At 47.5% G+C, this 19,035-nt stretch overlaps 1 protein-coding gene across 1 annotated transcript in view; it reads left to right on the forward strand.

The window, feature by feature from the left end:
• Positions 1–19,035, forward strand: part of LOC119179128 (uncharacterized) — a 240,185-nt gene that overhangs the window by 203,518 nt on the left and 17,632 nt on the right. The window contains exons 6-7 of the mRNA XM_075869518.1: positions 2,617–2,678; positions 5,259–5,348. Coding sequence (XP_075725633.1) covers positions 2,617–2,678; positions 5,259–5,348 — 152 coding nt within the window. The remainder of the gene's footprint in view (positions 1–2,616; positions 2,679–5,258; positions 5,349–19,035) is intronic.

Raw genomic sequence — 19,035 nt, forward strand, 5'->3', positions numbered from 1 at the left:
GTTCCCAGTAGCTGCGATGCAAGTGTCCGAGGTGGCGGTCAGACCTGCGACCCAGCGGAGAACTCTCAAAATCCGTGGGCCGTCTTCAGCTTAGGACTAAGTGCATAAAGTGTCACCATCTTTCTGACCTCTAAATATATTGAATAAATGAACAATTACGCCATATATCGCAGCTGCTCTGTGATATGCAATTGTCAAGGTCTTGTATAGGCACCGATAGCTGCGCACGAACGTTGTGTGCATCGATTCACTTTTATTTTTTCACCTTTTGAATGCATGACCTTCGAATCGTAGAGTTCAGGGTAGAATCTCCAAGCTAGATGTGGTTTCAAATAAATTGGTAGTGACATTTCTCGTCTTATTTGCAAGTGACGTCCATGTGCCTTCTATATTTAATATCAATATACTGCGAGTTACACGCAATATATCTGGATTGTGCCACATTAGAGTGGTCTTGCTGCATTTTAGGGGCGAAGCTTTTTAAGTCGGAAGCAAGTCCAGCGTTCTCAAAGCCTTCTTTCTTACTCGGAGTGTTCACCAGATGGCACTTCGGCGTCATACTAGGTCGAACACTTGATAATGTTTTGTAAAGGGCTTCACCCTATAGTTCAGGATGATGGCGCAGAGTTTTTCAAAGCACTGGGGTTTACAGACAGGGAGGGCAAAGTAGACTTTAAGCGGGCAGAAATGACTAAAAGGAGGTTATCTGATTGGTGGCTAAAGCCAAGGCACGAGAGAAAATTAAACCCTTCACTGCAAAGTACGAATCCTCAACCTTACCATTCAAAGGAAAAAAATTTAGTTTTTGGTTCATTAGGTATTACGGATCGGTGGCGCTAGCCACCGTCCGATCTAAAGGGTACAGCTATATCCATCCATCCATCCATCTTGGTAGCGCATAGTGTAATGAGAGATGACTAGATGGCGCTCGCGTGGCATAGCTGGTGTATTCAAATTCAAGATGGCGCTGCGGCACTCACTGCGTGCGCTCGTGTGATAGGAGAGCACTTTTGCAGTAGTCAGTCTGGCAGTCCAGCAGTCAGTGTTTTGATTATGAGTGACGAAACAATTCCGTGGACTCGAGGGCTCTAAAACTGCTGCAGCGCTTGCTCGTCGTCTCTACATGATCATGGACTTGGCGAAATGATCTGTAGATTCGTGCGTACCCCCGAAACCTCTGGAGCTTCTCCCGCTAGTCATCCTACACCCCGTGGATATGCTGCACTTTTTTAATGTTAATTTTAAAGAGAATCTGTATGACGATCCTATGAAAAGTTGGGAAAGCAGAAGACACAATAACACAAGCAAAATATATTCAGTAATGAAGAAATCACATCAAACAATATAAGCAAAGCTTTATTGACTCCGCTGAATTAAAAAAAAATGCTGGCGTGTGGGATATGGCGTAGAGCAGCAATGGAAGGACTCGATCCAACCAAAGAATAGTAAAATATACGTTAATTAGGCATTACTGAGGCCATTAGGCCCTGCCGACTACCGAGATCTCCCCCATTTCTCCTCGTGCTTGATGGTACTTCTTCTGTATCATCGGGTAGACCCCCATCACTCCAAAAAAACAACACTGGAATCAGTCCTAAAAGGCTAAGTTAGTTAGAATATAAGCTGAGAGGTAGGTCGGTTATTTGCCGAGAAGATGCTTCTGCTTTCGCTGAACTCTTTGCTAGAGAGCTTGTTACGATGATTAGCTTTTGGTATTTTTTTGTAGTGGTTCTCTTGCGAGGGCCTTTTTACTAGTGCACTAATAAAAAGAAGTTCTCTTTATTATCTAGGATACTTTAAAAAGCGTGTTATTTGCTTTTTAACGCGAAAGGACTCGCATTATTGTTGCAAGTGAAGTGCAGGTTTATTCATGAAATGGCCACAGCCTTCATGCGGGCAATTTTAACGAATGAAGTCGGTGTACCTATTAACGGTGTGTAAAAGAGTATTAAAAATATAGACTGTCATCATAAACACACAGCTACATATACCACCCGTCACAGTATGGTCTATAAAAGTACGGTCTACACCCCAATCACAGACAAGTTAAGGCATGCAAGTGTTAAAAAAATAGATTACCCAGATATTACAAAATACACTAAAATACGGGTTTTAATAAATACACATTACGCGGTATCAACAAGCTTCACTTAATCAGGAACTCTGTGTAATTTTTTTTGTTTCTAGATACTACTACTGCCTTTGCGAACAGTGTGGTTGAGCATGTATTCAATTCGCATTTATAGAAGAGATTGTTTCTCAAGCGCTCCTATACTTATGTATTGCACATTACATTGTGCATTTAAATTTTTTACTTGTATTGTGTAATTGTTATTCGTTGCTGATGACATCCTGATATTAGCCCAAGGTTGTCGATTACCACCTCCGCCACCTGCTGGCACCATAAATAACTGGGGCCAAGAGCTCCTCAAGCTGCCTAGAGCAGCATGTTGTCTTGGCTCCTGTGATTGTAAAGAAAATTTGAAATAGAAATAAAGAATTAGAATGAGAAAATAAAAGAAATGCAAAGTATACGAGAGCTCTCGAGATAATTCGCTTAACGCATCTCATTATTGTGATTGAGTTGATGAAGTTTATAATTTTTAATTTCTTAAGGAGGGCATTCATTGAAGTGGAGCTCAAACAGGTGGCCAGCCTTCGCATCACTGGTTATTTGGGTGAGCACCCGTGTTCCACTTTCATGTGTATATACGTGGAAAAAATGCTGCCTGTGTGAATAGTCATTTTGTAATCAGTATTGGGGTGAACACAATTTTATTATGCGTACACCACGGCAATTGCATTGATTAAGGAATTTACGTATATTCTTCTGGAATTACGTATAATCTGGGGCATTAGTATATTCTTCTGGGATGATAATTCTTTTTCTGCTCGTGGTTCCTTGTGTGTATGAAGTTCATAACAATTGTTTAAAATCCCGAAATTGATTCAGTAGAGAAGTGCAGTGTCCGAGCGGTATTCATTCATTATTATGTGACATGACCTATCATCCCTAAATGAATTACTTTTAGTGCATGTCTTTATATTTCTTGGTTGTGCATTTTTGTGTTAGCATAATTTTCTGGTGTCCCATTTTTAACGCCCGATCAACAGAAATATGTGGCTGTGTAGCTTCGTGTTCGATTGTGTTGTAGATACAATAACCTCTTGATTGGCTTTAGCTTCACGTTTATTATGGCCGAGGGCTGGGCAGCGAGCAGGCCGCCAGAGGCAAATTGCGCAAACGTAAAGTAGGTATCCTTCTGCGTTTATAAAAACTAAATTAGAGGAATTGGTGATTGATTCGTGGGGTTTAACGTCCCAAAACCACGGTATGGTTATAAGAGACACCGTAGTGGAGGGCTCCAGAAATTCCGGACACCTGGGGTTCTTTCCCCTGCATCTAAATCTGAGCACACAGGCCTACAACATTTCCGCCTCCATTGGAAATGCAGCCGCCAAAGCCGGGATTTGATCCCGTGACCTGCGGGTCAGCAGCCGAGTACCTGAGCCACTACACCACCGCGGCGGGGCTAAATTAGTGGAAGGCAAGGGTACAGGCTGTACGCGATGTTGACATCCCAGTACACACTACAGCACATGCTGTTGCAGTGTCCCGACTTTCGCTTGGGCTCAGCGTCTCCGTCTACGGAGAAAGATGGGTGCCGTCTCCTCACCAGATTCTCCAAGGAACAGAAGTTCAGGGCTGTCCAGAGAGCCCGCTAGCTGCCGAGAGTCTAAACCTACCAGTGCCATCCTGGGGGCGACTCGCAGACATTACCCACTTACGGGGGCACTCTCGTCTTCTAGCACCAATTAAAGCTCTTTGACACAGCGACGAATAGAGCAAAAAAAAAAAAGAGACGAGAATAATAACGACACTGTACAGATGAGGAAGAAGGACGGAAGAAACGTCCCCATCACGCATATAGAAGAAAAGCACAATACACTGTTGAGAACATAAGCCCGAAGCATCTTAATTTATTGATTGATTGATATGCGGGGTTTAACGTCCCAAAACCACCATATTATTATGAGAGACGCCGTAGTGGAGGGCTCCGGAAATTTCAAACACAAGGGTTCTTCAACGTGCACACAAATCTGAGCACACGGGCCTAGAACATTTCCGCATCCATCGGAAATCCAGCCGCTGCAGCCGGTATTTGAACCCGCGACCTGCGGGTCAGCAGCCGAGTACGTTAGCTACTAGACCACCGTGGCGGGGCGGATGCATTTTAAGGAAGTGCGATATATTTCATGAGTGTAGCGTACAGCGTACGCAACACCAGCGGAACTTTTCCCTCTTATTCAATCTAAATTCTGTTGCTTGTACAAACGAGTTGCATACGTACCAGCAACGCCGTGAAACCCCCAAGTATTCATGCAACACCGTGTTGAATCACCATCATGCATGTGAAAAGATAAAACAGAATGTGCAGGAAAGGGACGCTCAAACGATTGCAAGGAAACATGAACGTGAGATAGGTGGTTTATTTCGACGTGAACTTTTTGCGTGGTCAATATAGTATGAAACCCGGCAAAATGCACGGTACTGCTTATGCACATTGACAGCTGTGGCTGCTTTCAGTACATACGTATAATAGACACTGCAACGGACTCTTCTTTGCAACTCGTTCATTTCTGTTTAACAACGAAAGACGACGAAACTTCAAACTAGACATTATTTTTGGGACTATCCTAGCGTATATTCAACCACGCAGGTGCTCTCTGAATGAAAGCGTGAAACTCATCATTCGTGCCAGTCATGTTTCTTTACCCCAGATGACCAAAGTTGTTCATGGTGTGCCATTTGCGGCTTCATTTTCTCTATTTTAGCCATCTTACATTCTGCTGCCTTGTGGTGAAGGCATTTTTCAGTTACTATTTTAGGCAACTATTGAAATAAGTTGACACTGAATTGAAAGAATGGTACCAATTTATAGGAACTGAAGCTCTACGAATGAACCGACAGCTTTCCAGTAAATATGGTAAAAGGTCCTGCTTTCACAGTATAAAAATGTAAAGAGAGAACTCGAAAGCATAGATTGTCTAAGATCGTTCTTCAGTAGTGTGGTTTGGTGAGAATACTGCGTATATGTATGCTAAAGAAGGTTTTTGTGCTCTACAGACACTAATTAAACTTTCATGCGTCCAGTTTCAGTGTATAATAATAGTCACTAAACTTTTGTGAAAATAAGGAGAATACCGCAATAGGTACGTACTTATTTGCTGACATGGTAACCATGCATTATTTACAGCTCGTGGTTTTGAAGACCCTCGGGTGTCTGGACTCTTCGACATTCTCTACGCGGCGAATGCGTGTTTTATTGTTGGGACAAAGAAAGAGGGTAAGCATCTATCGTTTCAGATACAACAAGCTTCAAAGTTTGGTTAAACAACAGCTGCAGTAACTGAAAATAATGGCTATATGAACAATACATCCACTGTCGTTAGTGATAAGTAATAATTAGGTGAGTGTGTGCTGTATACCCTGACACACCAGTTGGACCGATTTTGATTGATAGGTACAGTTTAACGTCCCAAAACCACCAAATGATTATGAGAGACAAAGTAGTGAAGAGCTCCGGTAATTTCGACCATCCGGGGTTTTTTTAACGTGCACCCAAATATAAGCACCCAGGTCTCAGCCTTTTCGCCTCCATGGAAAACGCAGCCGCCGCAGCAGGGATTCAATCTCGCAACCTGTGGGTCAGCAACCGAGTACTTTAGCCACTAGACCACCAAGGCGGGGCAGCAGTTGGACCAATCAGGATGGCACTGTGAAAAATTAACCGCAATATATGACGTGTGTCTGTTAACTGATTTAACAAATAAATTCGATTTGTGTTTACGATGCGTGAAATATACGACACAAATGGTGATCTCACATGATGGTGCCTCCTTCAGCTTTCAGGTGGAGCAAAAAGCAGAATCGTGTCTTTAATCGTACTTTGCCGTACCTTCGTTACGTTTTCAGGGGCGAATTTGCTTGTGCTTGAGAGGTGTGTGCCGTCGTCCCTCAAGACGATGATCCTGCTGATGATGAAAAACAGGCGCATTCCAGAGCACACATTCTTTTAGAGGCATATCTAAGGTCGAGGCTTGTTTGTTGTTGTTGTGTGCTGTATTCGCCACTGACTATGACGATGAGCGAGACGATGATGCTGATGACGATGAAGAACAAGCATCTTCCAGACCACACATGCTCTTCCTGCCAACATGGCACAGCAGATGCAAGGTGCCGACTATACGCCAGTATTGCGCCAATGACGTTGATGCCGATGAAGATGATGACGATGATCACAGACAGTGACCAGTTTTTGCAGTATAGGATGGTTTGATATACTCGATGATTCATTTCTTATGACAAAAACAGCCAACAACCAGAATGGATTGTGCCCAGACCTAGTATTTCCCAACTTCAGGCTATATACGATACCACAAAGCAGGACTAGGGAAGAGAAAATGAAATTTGCAACTGAACACTGCATACAAGTTATGAACATTGCATACCAGTTATTCTATAACTGCACCCTGTTTGGCACTCATTTACAAGGGTAAGAAGTTGATGCCACTAGTAATTTACGGTAACACCACACGGTAGCACTGCTTTGCCTACTAATCTTTTTTTTTCGTAGGTAAGCCATAATATTTTTACAAACTCACCCATAAGCGTATGCAAAATTCATTACTTGCAGAGACTTATAGGCGGCACAGTACTGCACTCTGCACGGCATACCTGCTTTGTACTCGCTGGCGGCGAACGGCTGCTCATCGCTTACTACGTAGTCAGCTGCCTTTAGTAAGCGAAGGCAATTACATGACACTCGCGAAGGCTTTTTAGTGCTGTCGCTGTAAAATAGAAATCTGCACAGACCCGATCACGCTAACGAAAAATGGCTCTCCGCTGGCCTTTCTCAAGCCACTGTGCGTCAACTATTTTGCCCGCGCACTTTAATCATACTTTCCCGTTCAGAAAATTGATCCAAGAGCCATTTTATAGATGATCGTCTGGCTGCGAGAGAGCGACATGTCCAATATGGGACGGGGGAGCTCCATCGGTCTTCTGTATTATCTGCGTCGGCTGCGAGACGCTTCAAGATCCTGTTTTTAGGGGCAAAGCTCCTTATAGCGGCACCTGTTCGTCCCCCGTATTATGTAACAAGTATAACATTTTGACCTCCAAGGTGGTGCGGGTGAGAGACTTGTCTGTGCGTTGTTGAACTATAAAAAATAGTGCTTAATGTGCATGTCAATGGCTGCTAATGGGGAATGAGAGAGGAGCATTCGGCTTTTAGTTATTGCGCAGGCTGCGATCACCATTAGCAGCCAGTAGCATGTACATTGAGCACTATCTGACAAGAAAGGGTCGCTACGTTATACTCGCTGGGTGTAACCTTCTTAGCTTTAGAAAGGTTTAGCGAGCGTTGAGCCGCAGTGCCATGAATACAATGAACTTGTATAAACCATGAATGAACTCGGGGTGGTTAAAAATGGCAAGTAGATACGAAGCGCAAGCCGTGAGAAAGTAAAAGCCGAATTCTCTGCCTCTCATTTCCCATTAGCAGCCATTGGCATGTACATTGAGCACTATCTGACTGAAAAAGTTTTCTACGTCATACTCGCTGGGCATAACCTCCTTGGTTTTCGAAAGGTTTAGCGAGCATTCGGCCGCAGTGCCATGAATACTGTCACGGGGTCGTGACGTGGCCGAAGACAGGAGACTTCATGTTGGGATTTAACTGTTTATTTGGGCGACCCTGTGCCCGGTAAACGGAAAGTCCAATTACAGCTGCAGTCTTGAACAGATAGCAGTCTCGGACTGATAGCGGCGAACAGAGCGTCGGCCTTCGATCAACAACTGACAAGCGGCGAAGCGCGTCGGCATTTATACTCTTGCCGTCGAATGTTCTAGCGTTATTGCTGGCAGTGGCGTAGGTTCCAGAACAATCTGTACCGTTCGCACAGTGGGCATTATCTTATCGAAATGATTTACTACAGTCCGGAACCTTCTCGAAAACTGCAGGCGCGGTTTGCGCTGAGAATTGTGTGGTGTTTTGGGACGATAACAAAAACTTGGGAAATGGAACGTGGCATTGCCCCCCTCTGAAAAAAGGCATCGTCCTGATGCTTTAACTAAAGACGAAGGTACAATAAAAATGCAAGAAAGCACAATGAATAAATTACGATACAACAATAATACAAAAAAACACTCAGTTTGTTAACGCGCATGAAACGGCTTGAGGCGCGCGACATGGACGACTGCAGGTCGCGATCGGCGTCGTTGAGAGTTCGTGATGCCGTCGGGGACAACCTCGTAATCAAGTGGGCCGAGACGTCGAACCACCCTGTATGGTCCGAAGTACTGTCGCAGAAGCTTCTCACTTTGTCCATGTCGGCGTATCGGCGTCCACACCCAAACACGTTCACCGGGCTGGTATTCCACGAAGCGTCGTCGAAGGTTGTAACGGTGGCTGTCGGTCGTCGGTTGATTCTTGATACGGAGACGCGCAAGTTGTCGGGCTTCTTCGGCGCGTTGAAGGTACTCGCTCACATCGAGGTTCTCTTCGTCGGTGACGTTGGGGAATATGGCATCAAGCGTCGTTGCCGGGCTCCTTACATAGACCAATTTGTATGGAGATATGTGCGTCGTCTCCTGCACCGCCGTGTTGTATGCGAAGGTCACATACGGAAGAATGGCGTCCCACGTCTTGTGTTCGATATCGACGTACATTGACAGCATGTCGGCGATCGTCTTGTGAAGCCGCTCGGTGAGGCCGTTGGTCTGTGGGTGGTACGCTGTCGTCCGGCGGTTGTTTGTTTGACTGTATGCCAAGATCGCTTGAGTTAAGTCGGCAGTGAATGCCGTTCCTCTGTCGGTGATAAAAACCTCCGAGGCGCCGTGACGTAGGACGATATTTTCGACGAAGAACTTAGCTACCTCGGATGCACTGCCTTTTGGCAGGGATTTCGTCTCGGCGTAGCGGGTGAGGTAGTCGGTAGCTACCACGATCCACTTGTTTCCGAAAGGCGATGTCGGAAACGGCCCAAGTAGGTCCATACATATCTGCTGGAAAGGTCGGCAAGGTGGATCAATTGGCCGCAGAAGTCTCGCTGGCCTTGTCGGGGGTGTCTTGCGTCGCTGACAGTGCCGGCATGTCCTCCCATAACGAGTGACGTCAGTGGTAAGACGTGGCTAGTAGTACCTTTCTTGTATCCTCGCGAGAGTGCGAGAAACACCGAGGTGCCCTGCCGTCGGATCGTCGTGCAGGGCCTGCAGGAGTTCTACTGGCAGAGCTGAAGGCACCACAAGGAGGTACTTAGCTCGAAGCGGTAAAAAGCTTTTCTTTTGTAGAAGACCATTTCGTAGAAAGAACGACGCAAGTGCGCGCTTGAATACCTTCGGGACTTTGGCGGTCCTGCCTTCGAGGTATTCTATTAGGTCCTTAAATTCCGGGTCGGCCCGCTGTCCTTCAGCGAAGTCGTCAGTAGTTATCGTTCCCAAGAAGTAGTCGTCATCTGGGTCGTCGGGTAGCGGTTGGTCGACAGGCGCACGAGAGACAGTCGGCGTCGGAGTGTTTTTTGCCGGACTTGTAAATGACAGTAATGTCATATTCTAGAAGTCTCAGGCTCCATCGTACGAGGCGACCTGAAGGGTTCTTCAAGGTGGCTAGCCAACACAAGGCGTGGTGGTCGCTCACAACTTTGAAGGGCCTGCCGTAGAGGTAGGGGCAAAAATTTGACATAGCCGAGATGATGGTGAGGCACTCCTTTTCTGTTTTGGAAAAATTTGCTTCTGCTTTGGATAGCGATCGGCTGGCGTAACTAATAATCCTTTCAAGTCCATCAGCCCTCTGCACAAGAACGGCGCCAAGACCTACGCTGCTTGCGTCAGTATGTATTTCTGTCTCGGTGAGTTCGGCGAAATGGGCAAGTAACGGAGGCGTCTGGAGGCGATGTTTAGGCTCCTGGAAAGCGTGTTCCTTTGGCTTTTCCCACTTGAACTCCACGTCAGCCTTGGTAAGGTTACTGAGAGGATCGGCGATGCGGGCGAAGTTTTTCACGAACCGCCTATATTAGGCGCACAGGCCCAGAAATCGGCGCACGGCCTTTTTGTCAGTGGGCGGCGGGAAGTCGGCGATGGCGGCTGTTTTCCGTGGATCGGGATGAACTCCAGACTTGCTGATAACGTGCCCCAGAAACAAGAGCTCCTCATACGCAAATCTGCAGTTTTCTGGCTTCAGTGTGAGTCGGGACGTCTTGATGGTTTGAAGTACAGCTTCAAGGCGCCGAAGATGCGCGTCGAAACTCGAAGAAAACACGACGACGTCATCCAAGTACACAAGGCAAGCCTGCCACTTCAATCCTGCCAGTACTGTATCCATAACGCGTTGAAAAGTTGCAGGCGCTGAGCAAAGGCCGAAGGGCATCAACTTAAACTCGAAAAGGCCGTCCGGTGGTATAAACGCCGTCTTCTCTGGGTCTCTTTTGTCGACTTCGATTTGCCAATAGCCAGTCTTGAGGTCCATTGACGAAAAGTACTTGGCGGTATGGAGCCGATCAAGGGCGTCGTCTATTCGTGGGAGAGGATACACGTCCTTTCTTGTGATTTTGTTCAGGCGGCGATAATCGACGCGGAAACGTAGGGTCCCACCCTTTTTCTTCACTAACACCACGGGGGATGCCCATGGACTCTTGGACGGCTGGATAATGTCATCCCGCAGCATTTCATCAACTTGTCTCTTCATGGCATCACGTTGTCGCGTCGAAACCCTGTACGGACTCTGACGAAGTGGTCTGGCATTTTTTTCGGTTATGATGCGATGTTTCGTGATTAGGGTCCTACGAATTTTCGATGACGACGAAAAGGAATCTTCGTGTTGCAGGAGCAGGGCCTTGAGCTCTTCTTGCTTATCGTTCGGAAGTCTGGGATTGACGTCGAAAGCTATGGGAGGGGCTTGGTTTCTCTGAGCAGGTTCCGCAGAATCGGCGAGGGCGAAAGCACTGGTGGCTTCGACAATTTCTTCGATGTATGTGACCATTGTTCCTTTGTTCCCATGTTTGTACTCATTGCTGAAATTCGTGAGCATAAACGTTGCTTTGCCTCCCCGCAGCTCTGCAATTCGTCTTGCGACGCAAATATTTCGGGTGACCAACAGATGCTCACTGCCTTCAACGACGCCTTCCAAGTCAGGTGATTTAGGAGCGCCGACTGAAATAATTACGCTTGAGCGAGGCGGAATGGTGACTTGTTCTTCCAGCACATTCAAGGCATGGTGTCCTGACGGCGTGCGCGGTGGTAGTGCTTCTTCTTTGGATAACGTTATCGACTTTGTTTTTAGGTTGATGACAGCACCATGGAGGCATGCCAAGGATGACATCACCATGCCAAGGATGACATCTCTCGAGCAACGCTGTAAGACTACGAAGTCTGTAGAATAAATACGGCCGTTAATGGTGAATCTCGCTGTGCAGATTCCTGCAGGCATTACGACATGACCTCCGGCTGTGCGGATTTTAGGGCCTTTCCAAGCTGTCCTAACTTTAACTTCGCAGCGAACGACCCACTGATGACAGAAGAGTCGGCCCCAGTATCGACGAGTGCGAACACCTTGTGGCCGTCGAAAAGAACGTCGAGGTCGCTAGTTCGCCGTCTCGCATTACAGTTAGGGCGTGGCGTCGGGTCACGACTGCGTCGGCTTGTACCACTGCTTCCATGTTGCGTCGTTAGGCCACCTTCGGTAAGTGAGCCTCCAACGCCAGGGCTTTGCCTGGTTGGCGTTGTGTTCAGAAAAATCCGTCACGGCGTCGTCGTCGGAGCAGGATCTTCGGTAGTTCGTCGCACAGCAACGGCACCTCCACCGGTTGCTGCCCTTAGTTTCCCAGATACGGGCTAGGAGACCAGCCCCACGTTAGGCCGGAGTACTGCCGGGGGTGCGGTGACATGCGGCGGCTGGGCGACGGTGAATGGGAAGGACTTCGGGGTGTCCATTGAGTTCCTGTCAGGTAGTCGGCGATGTCACGTGGCCGTTCCCCTGGCTGCGGACGTGGTGCATCGACGGCGAAGCCACAAAGTCCCATCTGTCGGTACTGGCAACGGCGGTAAGTGTGCCCGGCCTCGCCGCAGTGGTAGCACAGTGGGCGGTGGTCAGGGGTGCGCCAAACGTCGGTTTTCCTCGGCGCACTGCCCTGGCCCGCTGGCGAACGGTCGGTCGTCGGTGGGGGTGGTGGCGGCGGTGGTGTCTGGCGACGGAAGTGCGATGGGGCGGCGTTTTGGCATGCGCGTGGAGGAGGGGCGCTGCGGCGTGCTGCAGCAGCATAGCTCATGACTAGCAGCTGCGGCTCTTGAGGCTGAAGAACGCCCAGCGACTGCTGTATCTCCTGGCGTACGACGTCCGCGATGGGTTCCACGTGAGGCTGCGCCGAAGGAAGTAATTTTCGCAGCTCCTCTTGCACGATCACTCGGATCGTCTCACGCAAGTCAGTGGTTCCTAGCGCTTGAATGCTGCCGTAGCTTGTAGACGAGAAGCTACGGATATATTGCCGCGTGCGCATCTCGAGCGGATTCTCTATCGTAGATGCTTCGGAAATGAATTTGGCGACCATCTAGGCGGGTTTCTGATCAGCCCGGCGAAGAGTTCCTGCTTTACTCCACGCATAAGTAGACGCACCTTCTTCTCCTCGGACATGTCGGAGTCAGCGTGGCGGGAGAGTTTAATCATATCTTCCGTGAATATCGCCACGTTTTCATTTGGCATATGCATTCGGGTTTCGAGGAGAGCTGCGGCCTTCTTTTTGCGCACCACACTTGCGAAATTGGTAAGGAACCTGGCGCGAAAGGGTTCCCACGTTGTGAGGCTTCGCTCTTTATTCTTGAACCAGGTCCGAGCAGCATCTTCCATGGCGAAATACACATGCCGTAGCTTGTCTTCGTCTGTCCAGTCATTGAAGGCGGCGACGCGGTCGAACCTTTCGATCCAGCTTTCCGCGTCTTCCAGTGGCGAACCGCGGAAAGTTGGCGGCTCTTTGGGTTGCCGGAGCAGGAGTGGTGCAGGTAGAACCGGCGTTGACATGGTCGCCGTGGTCGATGTCAACGTCTTGGTTTTCTGAGCCTTGTCCAGTAAAAGCCCGTATTCCGGTGGCAGACCTTGTTGCCTGCGGCTAACTCGCTGCTCGTTGCTGGCGTCAGTGTCTTCACGGCGTGGGCTGGGTTCACGGCTTGACGGAGGCGTCCGGCACATGGAAGAAACAGCACCTCCACCAGATGTCACGGGGCCGTGACGTGGCCGAAGACAGGAGACTTCGTGGTGGGATTTGACTGTTTATTTGGGTGAACCTGAGCCCTTTAAACGGAAAGTCTAATTAAAGCAGCAGTCTTGCACAGATAGCAGTCTCGGACTGATAGCGGCGAACGGAGCATCGGCCTTCGATCAACAATTGACAAGCGGCGAAGCGCGTCGGCATTTACACTCTTGCCGTCAAATGTTCTAGCGTTATTGCTGGCGGTGGCGTAGGTTCCAGAACATTCTGTACCGTTCGCACAGTGGGCGTGATCTTATCGAAATGATCTACTACAGTCCGGAACCTTCTCAAAAACTGCAGGTGCGGTTTGCGCTGAGAATCATGTGGTGTTTTGGGACGATAACAAAAACTTGGGAAATGGAACGTGGCAATACAGTGAACTAGTATATACCATGAACTCGAGGTGGTTAAATGTGGGAAGTAGACCCGAAGCGCAAGCCGTAAGAAACTGTGCGTGTGCCACCTCTCGTTTAGTCCTTGTAATGTCCGCTGGATGGCGGTGCTTCTATATGGGGAATATATGATGAAAAGTTGCGAGGTGGTGGTACTTGGAGTGTTGAATAGATGGACGAACGGACACATAGACAGATGCATGGATGGACGCATGAACGGACGCAGGGGTGGCTGCATGCATGAACGCAGGGACGGACGCACGAACAGACGCACGCACGGACGGGCTGATGGACGCATGGACGGACGGAAGCAAGAACGAATGGACGGACGAATTCTTCGCCCCACTCTCCATCATTCACTCCGTGGATATGCTGCCATTTTTTTACTCTGCTATTTTCACGCTTGAAGTGCGCATGTGTTCCTTGTCATTGCCGATAATGGTTCCAGCAGCTAATCGAGCATTTACATTACTCCACTATTAATGAAAACACGTAGGTTATCCTTCCGTTAATAAAGTTGGTGTAACACTAAAATAAGATGTGACCTTACAAAACTAGTTGAACATTTATGGTACATTGATATAAAGGAGCTTGCTATATGTGTATTGGTATTTCGCAGCTACGGCGCCGTTTAACGCGGATGCACTCAATTCTATACTTAGCGATACATGTCGATCCACGACAAACACCTAAGATGAATGATTGAAGAAACCTATGTGGCCTTAGGTTACTGTGGGAGTTTAGTAGTTAACAGTGAGAGTGAAACTAGAGAAAATAGTGTGACAGCCAGAAGGGCATCATCAACTACACCCCAAACTCGGGCTAAAGGCGCTTACTCAAAGCATATGTTAGAGTTATTAAACCCCACTGCCCGACCAGAGGGAAACACAGCGCGCCGTATCTGTACTGTCGGCAGGCTATGATTTTTCAAGGGGCGACGGGAAGTAGACAATGCATGGTGGCGTCGTGTAGCTATTTTTAGACTAGATTTATGCTACGATCGAAGCAACAAGGTCAACGTTTCCGCTAAGGTGACCTCCTGGTAGTTTGTTAAGGCATTGAGAAAATTGCACTTTTGCTAAAGGAAACACGCTGAATGCACGAGTGCGTAAACCTACGCTTTGATGTTGCTGATCATGAATTTAAAGGTCGTGATGCATTAGTTTATTTTACCAAGAACACTGTGGGATGACAACGTTCGATGCAAAAGGCGGATTTGTAAAGTATTCGTAATGCAGGACGCAATATGTTGTCGTGGACCGAAAGGTTATGGCTTCAACACCTGTAGGTGCATATTTTTCATAGGTTTCTCATCATACGTATATTTCTACGCCACTCCCGTGGGGAAAAGCCTTTGTAGACCTCGGTAGACGCCGGAAAGTTTCTGTACACCCTGGCAAAAAACAATTATGCGTTAAAGAGGTAGAAAACTGGCATGTCGGAAAAGGCGTTTCAGATCCACTAACGTCAAATCTTGGGAGGGCTGAAGCATGAAAAGGTAATTGCTTTGAATTGGAGGTCCCCGTTGGCTGCAATTAGACACGGAAATCAACAGTTAACTTTGGTTAAAGTTCACGCTGCGAATCTTTGTTGTTCAACTAAGAAAAAAAAATTGTCTAACTGGCCCTACATTACAGGTTACATTGCAGGTTAAGACAGAAAGATGCAAAGAAAAGAAGGGAGGTTAACCCCACGCATGTCCGGCTTGCTATTTTGCAATGGGAAAAGAGATAGAGAAAAAGGGAAGAAAGATGTGAAACATAACACAATCATGAGCACAGTACAGGAGTAGCACAGGCAGTCTACAAGTGGTCATTCATATTTGTTGAGTTGAGGTAGTTCAGTAATGCTTTAGTTGCTTTCTGCTCTATTGAAGCACACGTTAAAGGTCGATGAATCTTCTGTAAAAAATTGATCAGGAGCCCAGTTGGTGCAAAACTATCGGCAGTCAACATCGCATTGGAAATTACAAGGGAATGACAGATGAAAGGTGTATTTAAAGTACACACACAGACGCTTCCAAATCCCAGATAGCAAGAACAGGAACCACTTAGCCCTTCCCTTCTTCATCCTCTTGGTAAGCGGCACATAACATCACCCTTCTGTGGCAAAGGCAACGACTTGGTGTTTTCGGAGAAAGACGGAACCAGTTACTAAACGCAAGTTGTGGTGGATTCCGCTGTATAGTAGGGTTTCAGATGCGCAAGGTGAATGATGTCGGTGTTTGGCTTAGTCAACGAGGATGAAGACAATTGTTCAACTTCATACGTACAGTCAATTACTTGGTGGCACATGCGGTATGACCATGTACGAGAAGAGTAGCTTTTAAGGAAGCCCGCTGTGCTGGAGGCCACAGAATCGAAGACACAATATCCAGGGAGATAGCGGGCATTTTGGTGACATCTGTAATAACGAGATTGTTGGCATGCTTGCGAATTGGTTAGCCGAGTACGCGCTAGTAGACGTGCGCAGTCGGCGCGTGCTATAGCATCTTGAGCGTACTCAGTAGGTGGGTACGGTGAACGAGGCATAATTGTGTCCACAATTGACGAAGAAATTTGTTGAAATCCAAGAAACAAAAGGCAAAATTAGCCCTCTCATGTCGGCACGTGTGATACGCGAAAGCGACAAAGAGCAATGATGTATATTATCCTGGCTGTCGGTGGACACGTGCATTGCCAGCATGTCTTTAATGATACAGTTCATCTGCTTGGTCAAGAGATCCATCTGCAGATGGTAGGTCATGCTGAACTTATGTTTTCTAGAGCAAAACGTCAAAATATCATTTATGACCTTGGAAAGAAGCTGCCTGGCGTGGTGCGTTGAGAGCTGCCGTGCTTAAGAGCTTGAGATCTGTGTTAAGAGCTCCACGCTGAACCACGGCAGTTTCTCCACATTGTGGAGCAAGAAGACTGCTACGTCTGTCGCCCATTTGGTAACAAGTGCGCAAGTAATTGCAAACCATGTTGCGTAGTCCGTGGAAACGGTGATTTGTTAATTTCCCGAGACGCAAGAAACAGACTAAGCATGTTGATGCCAACCCGATGAAACAGATCACATGGAACGTCAAGTGATTCACGATAGCCAGCAGGTCCAAGTAGAGCCTGAACGGGCATGACGGGCATGAATACGCCAACAATATTTGAACATGCTTCATTCACACACCAGTAACATGACGATAACCAAGAGTGCCGAAGGAAAAGTGCCCCACCCTGCTGTGTTGAAGGGGCTTTTATTCACCTTGTAGGCGATAGTTTTGGAACACGGTCCGCGTGACACAGTATCGTGCGAGCACACTCGTACAGACATGCGACATCTAACACACTTATTTAGATCTCTAAGAATTGTCTTGACCACAAAGTGATCATCGGCACAAAGGGATCAGGTGGGCGGCACAGCCTCAGCGGGTAGCGACGTTCGCTGGTAGTGCTTGAAGTGGCTGCCAGTTCACATTTTGTGGTGGGCGTGCTGTTGACGTGATCTAATGAGTCGGTAATTGAGAATTCTGCTGGCATCTCTTGCCTTCTTCCATCGAAGGGCCGATCGAACTCCGCGGTGATGTCGTTGCAGATATGACTTTGGTGGCGCACCCACTCGCGCACACCCTGCGGAGTCACTACGCTCAAGCGAGACACTGGTCCCGTGCTGGTGAGAACTGCGGCACATAGCCACTTTGGTCCCGATTGGGAAATGCGCACACAAGTGTCATATCAACAGTGAATACGTCGTCGCGATACAGGTGACGCCTTGTCTGGATGAAACGGCGTTGGCACACTCTGTTATCGACCTCTGGTCGTATCAGGTCTAGTCCAGTCTGCAGCCGTCTCCCCAGGAGTAAACAGGAAGAGGCCTCACCTGTTGTAGCATGAGGTGTATCTCGATACGTCGAATGAAAGTCAGCTAGTTTCTTCTTGTGTTCTCTGCGACTAGTCTTGCGCGGTGCTAACTTTAAAGTCTGAACAAAATGCTCAACCAGACCATTGCTTCTTGGGTGATACAGTGTGGTCTTTACGTGCTGTATGCTCTACTGTTTAAGGTAGGCTTCGAATTCGGCAGAAATAAACTGGCTTCCGTTATCAGACGAAGGTGTTTTTGTATATCCAAATCCGAAGAAATGTTCGTGAATGCAAGCAATTATTTTGATGCAGTGGAGGTCATGGGACACACTCTAGGCCACTTGGAACGGGAATCGAAATACTAGGTGTGATATAACTTTTATTGAACAGGCAAAGCCCACGTGCAGGTGTTGCCACGGACACATCGGCCAGGACCATGGATGAAGTGGCAATTTGCTGGCAAACTGCGTGTTTGTGCGCATACGTGACAAGACCCAACACGTCTCTCAATGTCATGATAGATATTTGGCCGCGACACATAACTTTTTGCAAGCTCTTTCGTGCGCGCCATTGCAGGATGCCCCTCATGCAATTCACTTAGGAAAAATCGGTGGAACTTTATGGTACCACCACGCGCATTAGTAACATGCCACAACCTTGATATGACGAAAGCACTACTTGACGCACTTGAAAGCACTACTTTCCAGCACTACTTGACGGAAAACTGGATCCCGTGCTGTTTTTTTTGCGATCTGTTTACTAGAAACGGGCATGCTGTCTAAACGTAAACCAGAAAGCTTTCTTCTGCCCTGACTGTTCCCGATTGCTAGATCGAAAGACGCAACAAGCAATAAGCGTCCACTTCCTGCGGTGAAGGGGGAAACTGCAACGAAAAAGAATATGCAGAAAGCATGATTGCCCAGCTTTGCAGTCCGCAATCTGCGATGGCTGGAATGCCCATTTTGGAGACTACTATTGTCTCAAGTGGATTATAATCTGTGAGAAACAAACTTTCATGTGTAAACGTCGCCATGAAATTTCTTGACTCCAAAAAACAAGCGCGAATGCATCTTTCTGTAATTGTCTGTAACTGTGCTAAACATTCGTTGACGAGCGTGAAGCATCAGCTATTGGATGAACATGGTTAATACAAATGCGCGAGAGAACTGTGCCTATACCACAAATGTGCATTTACACGAGGGGATGCGGGAAGAATTTTCACAGTGTGCGGTGCATCACGTGATGTGCGCGTCATCAGAACTTGCCGTTCTCGCTTCATCTGCTTGCCTCCGCTCGCGGGACGGATGAAAGCGCGTCACCGCTATGTTTATCTTTCCGCGTCTCTGTCACCTGTTTTCAATCGAGAGCATTCTGCCTCAATTCTGTCAACATAAGTCGGATTGGCGTGACCAGGAGGCACACTGCCGGCCTATTAGTCACGTGTTTTAGTTTTGCGGTAACGACTGAACGTACTTTTTGTAACATTAAAAGAGGCGAGTGGTTTT

Source organism: Rhipicephalus microplus, chromosome 7 (genome assembly GCF_043290135.1).
Source record: "Rhipicephalus microplus isolate Deutch F79 chromosome 7, USDA_Rmic, whole genome shotgun sequence".
Lineage (NCBI taxonomy): Eukaryota > Metazoa > Arthropoda > Arachnida > Ixodida > Ixodidae > Rhipicephalus > Rhipicephalus microplus.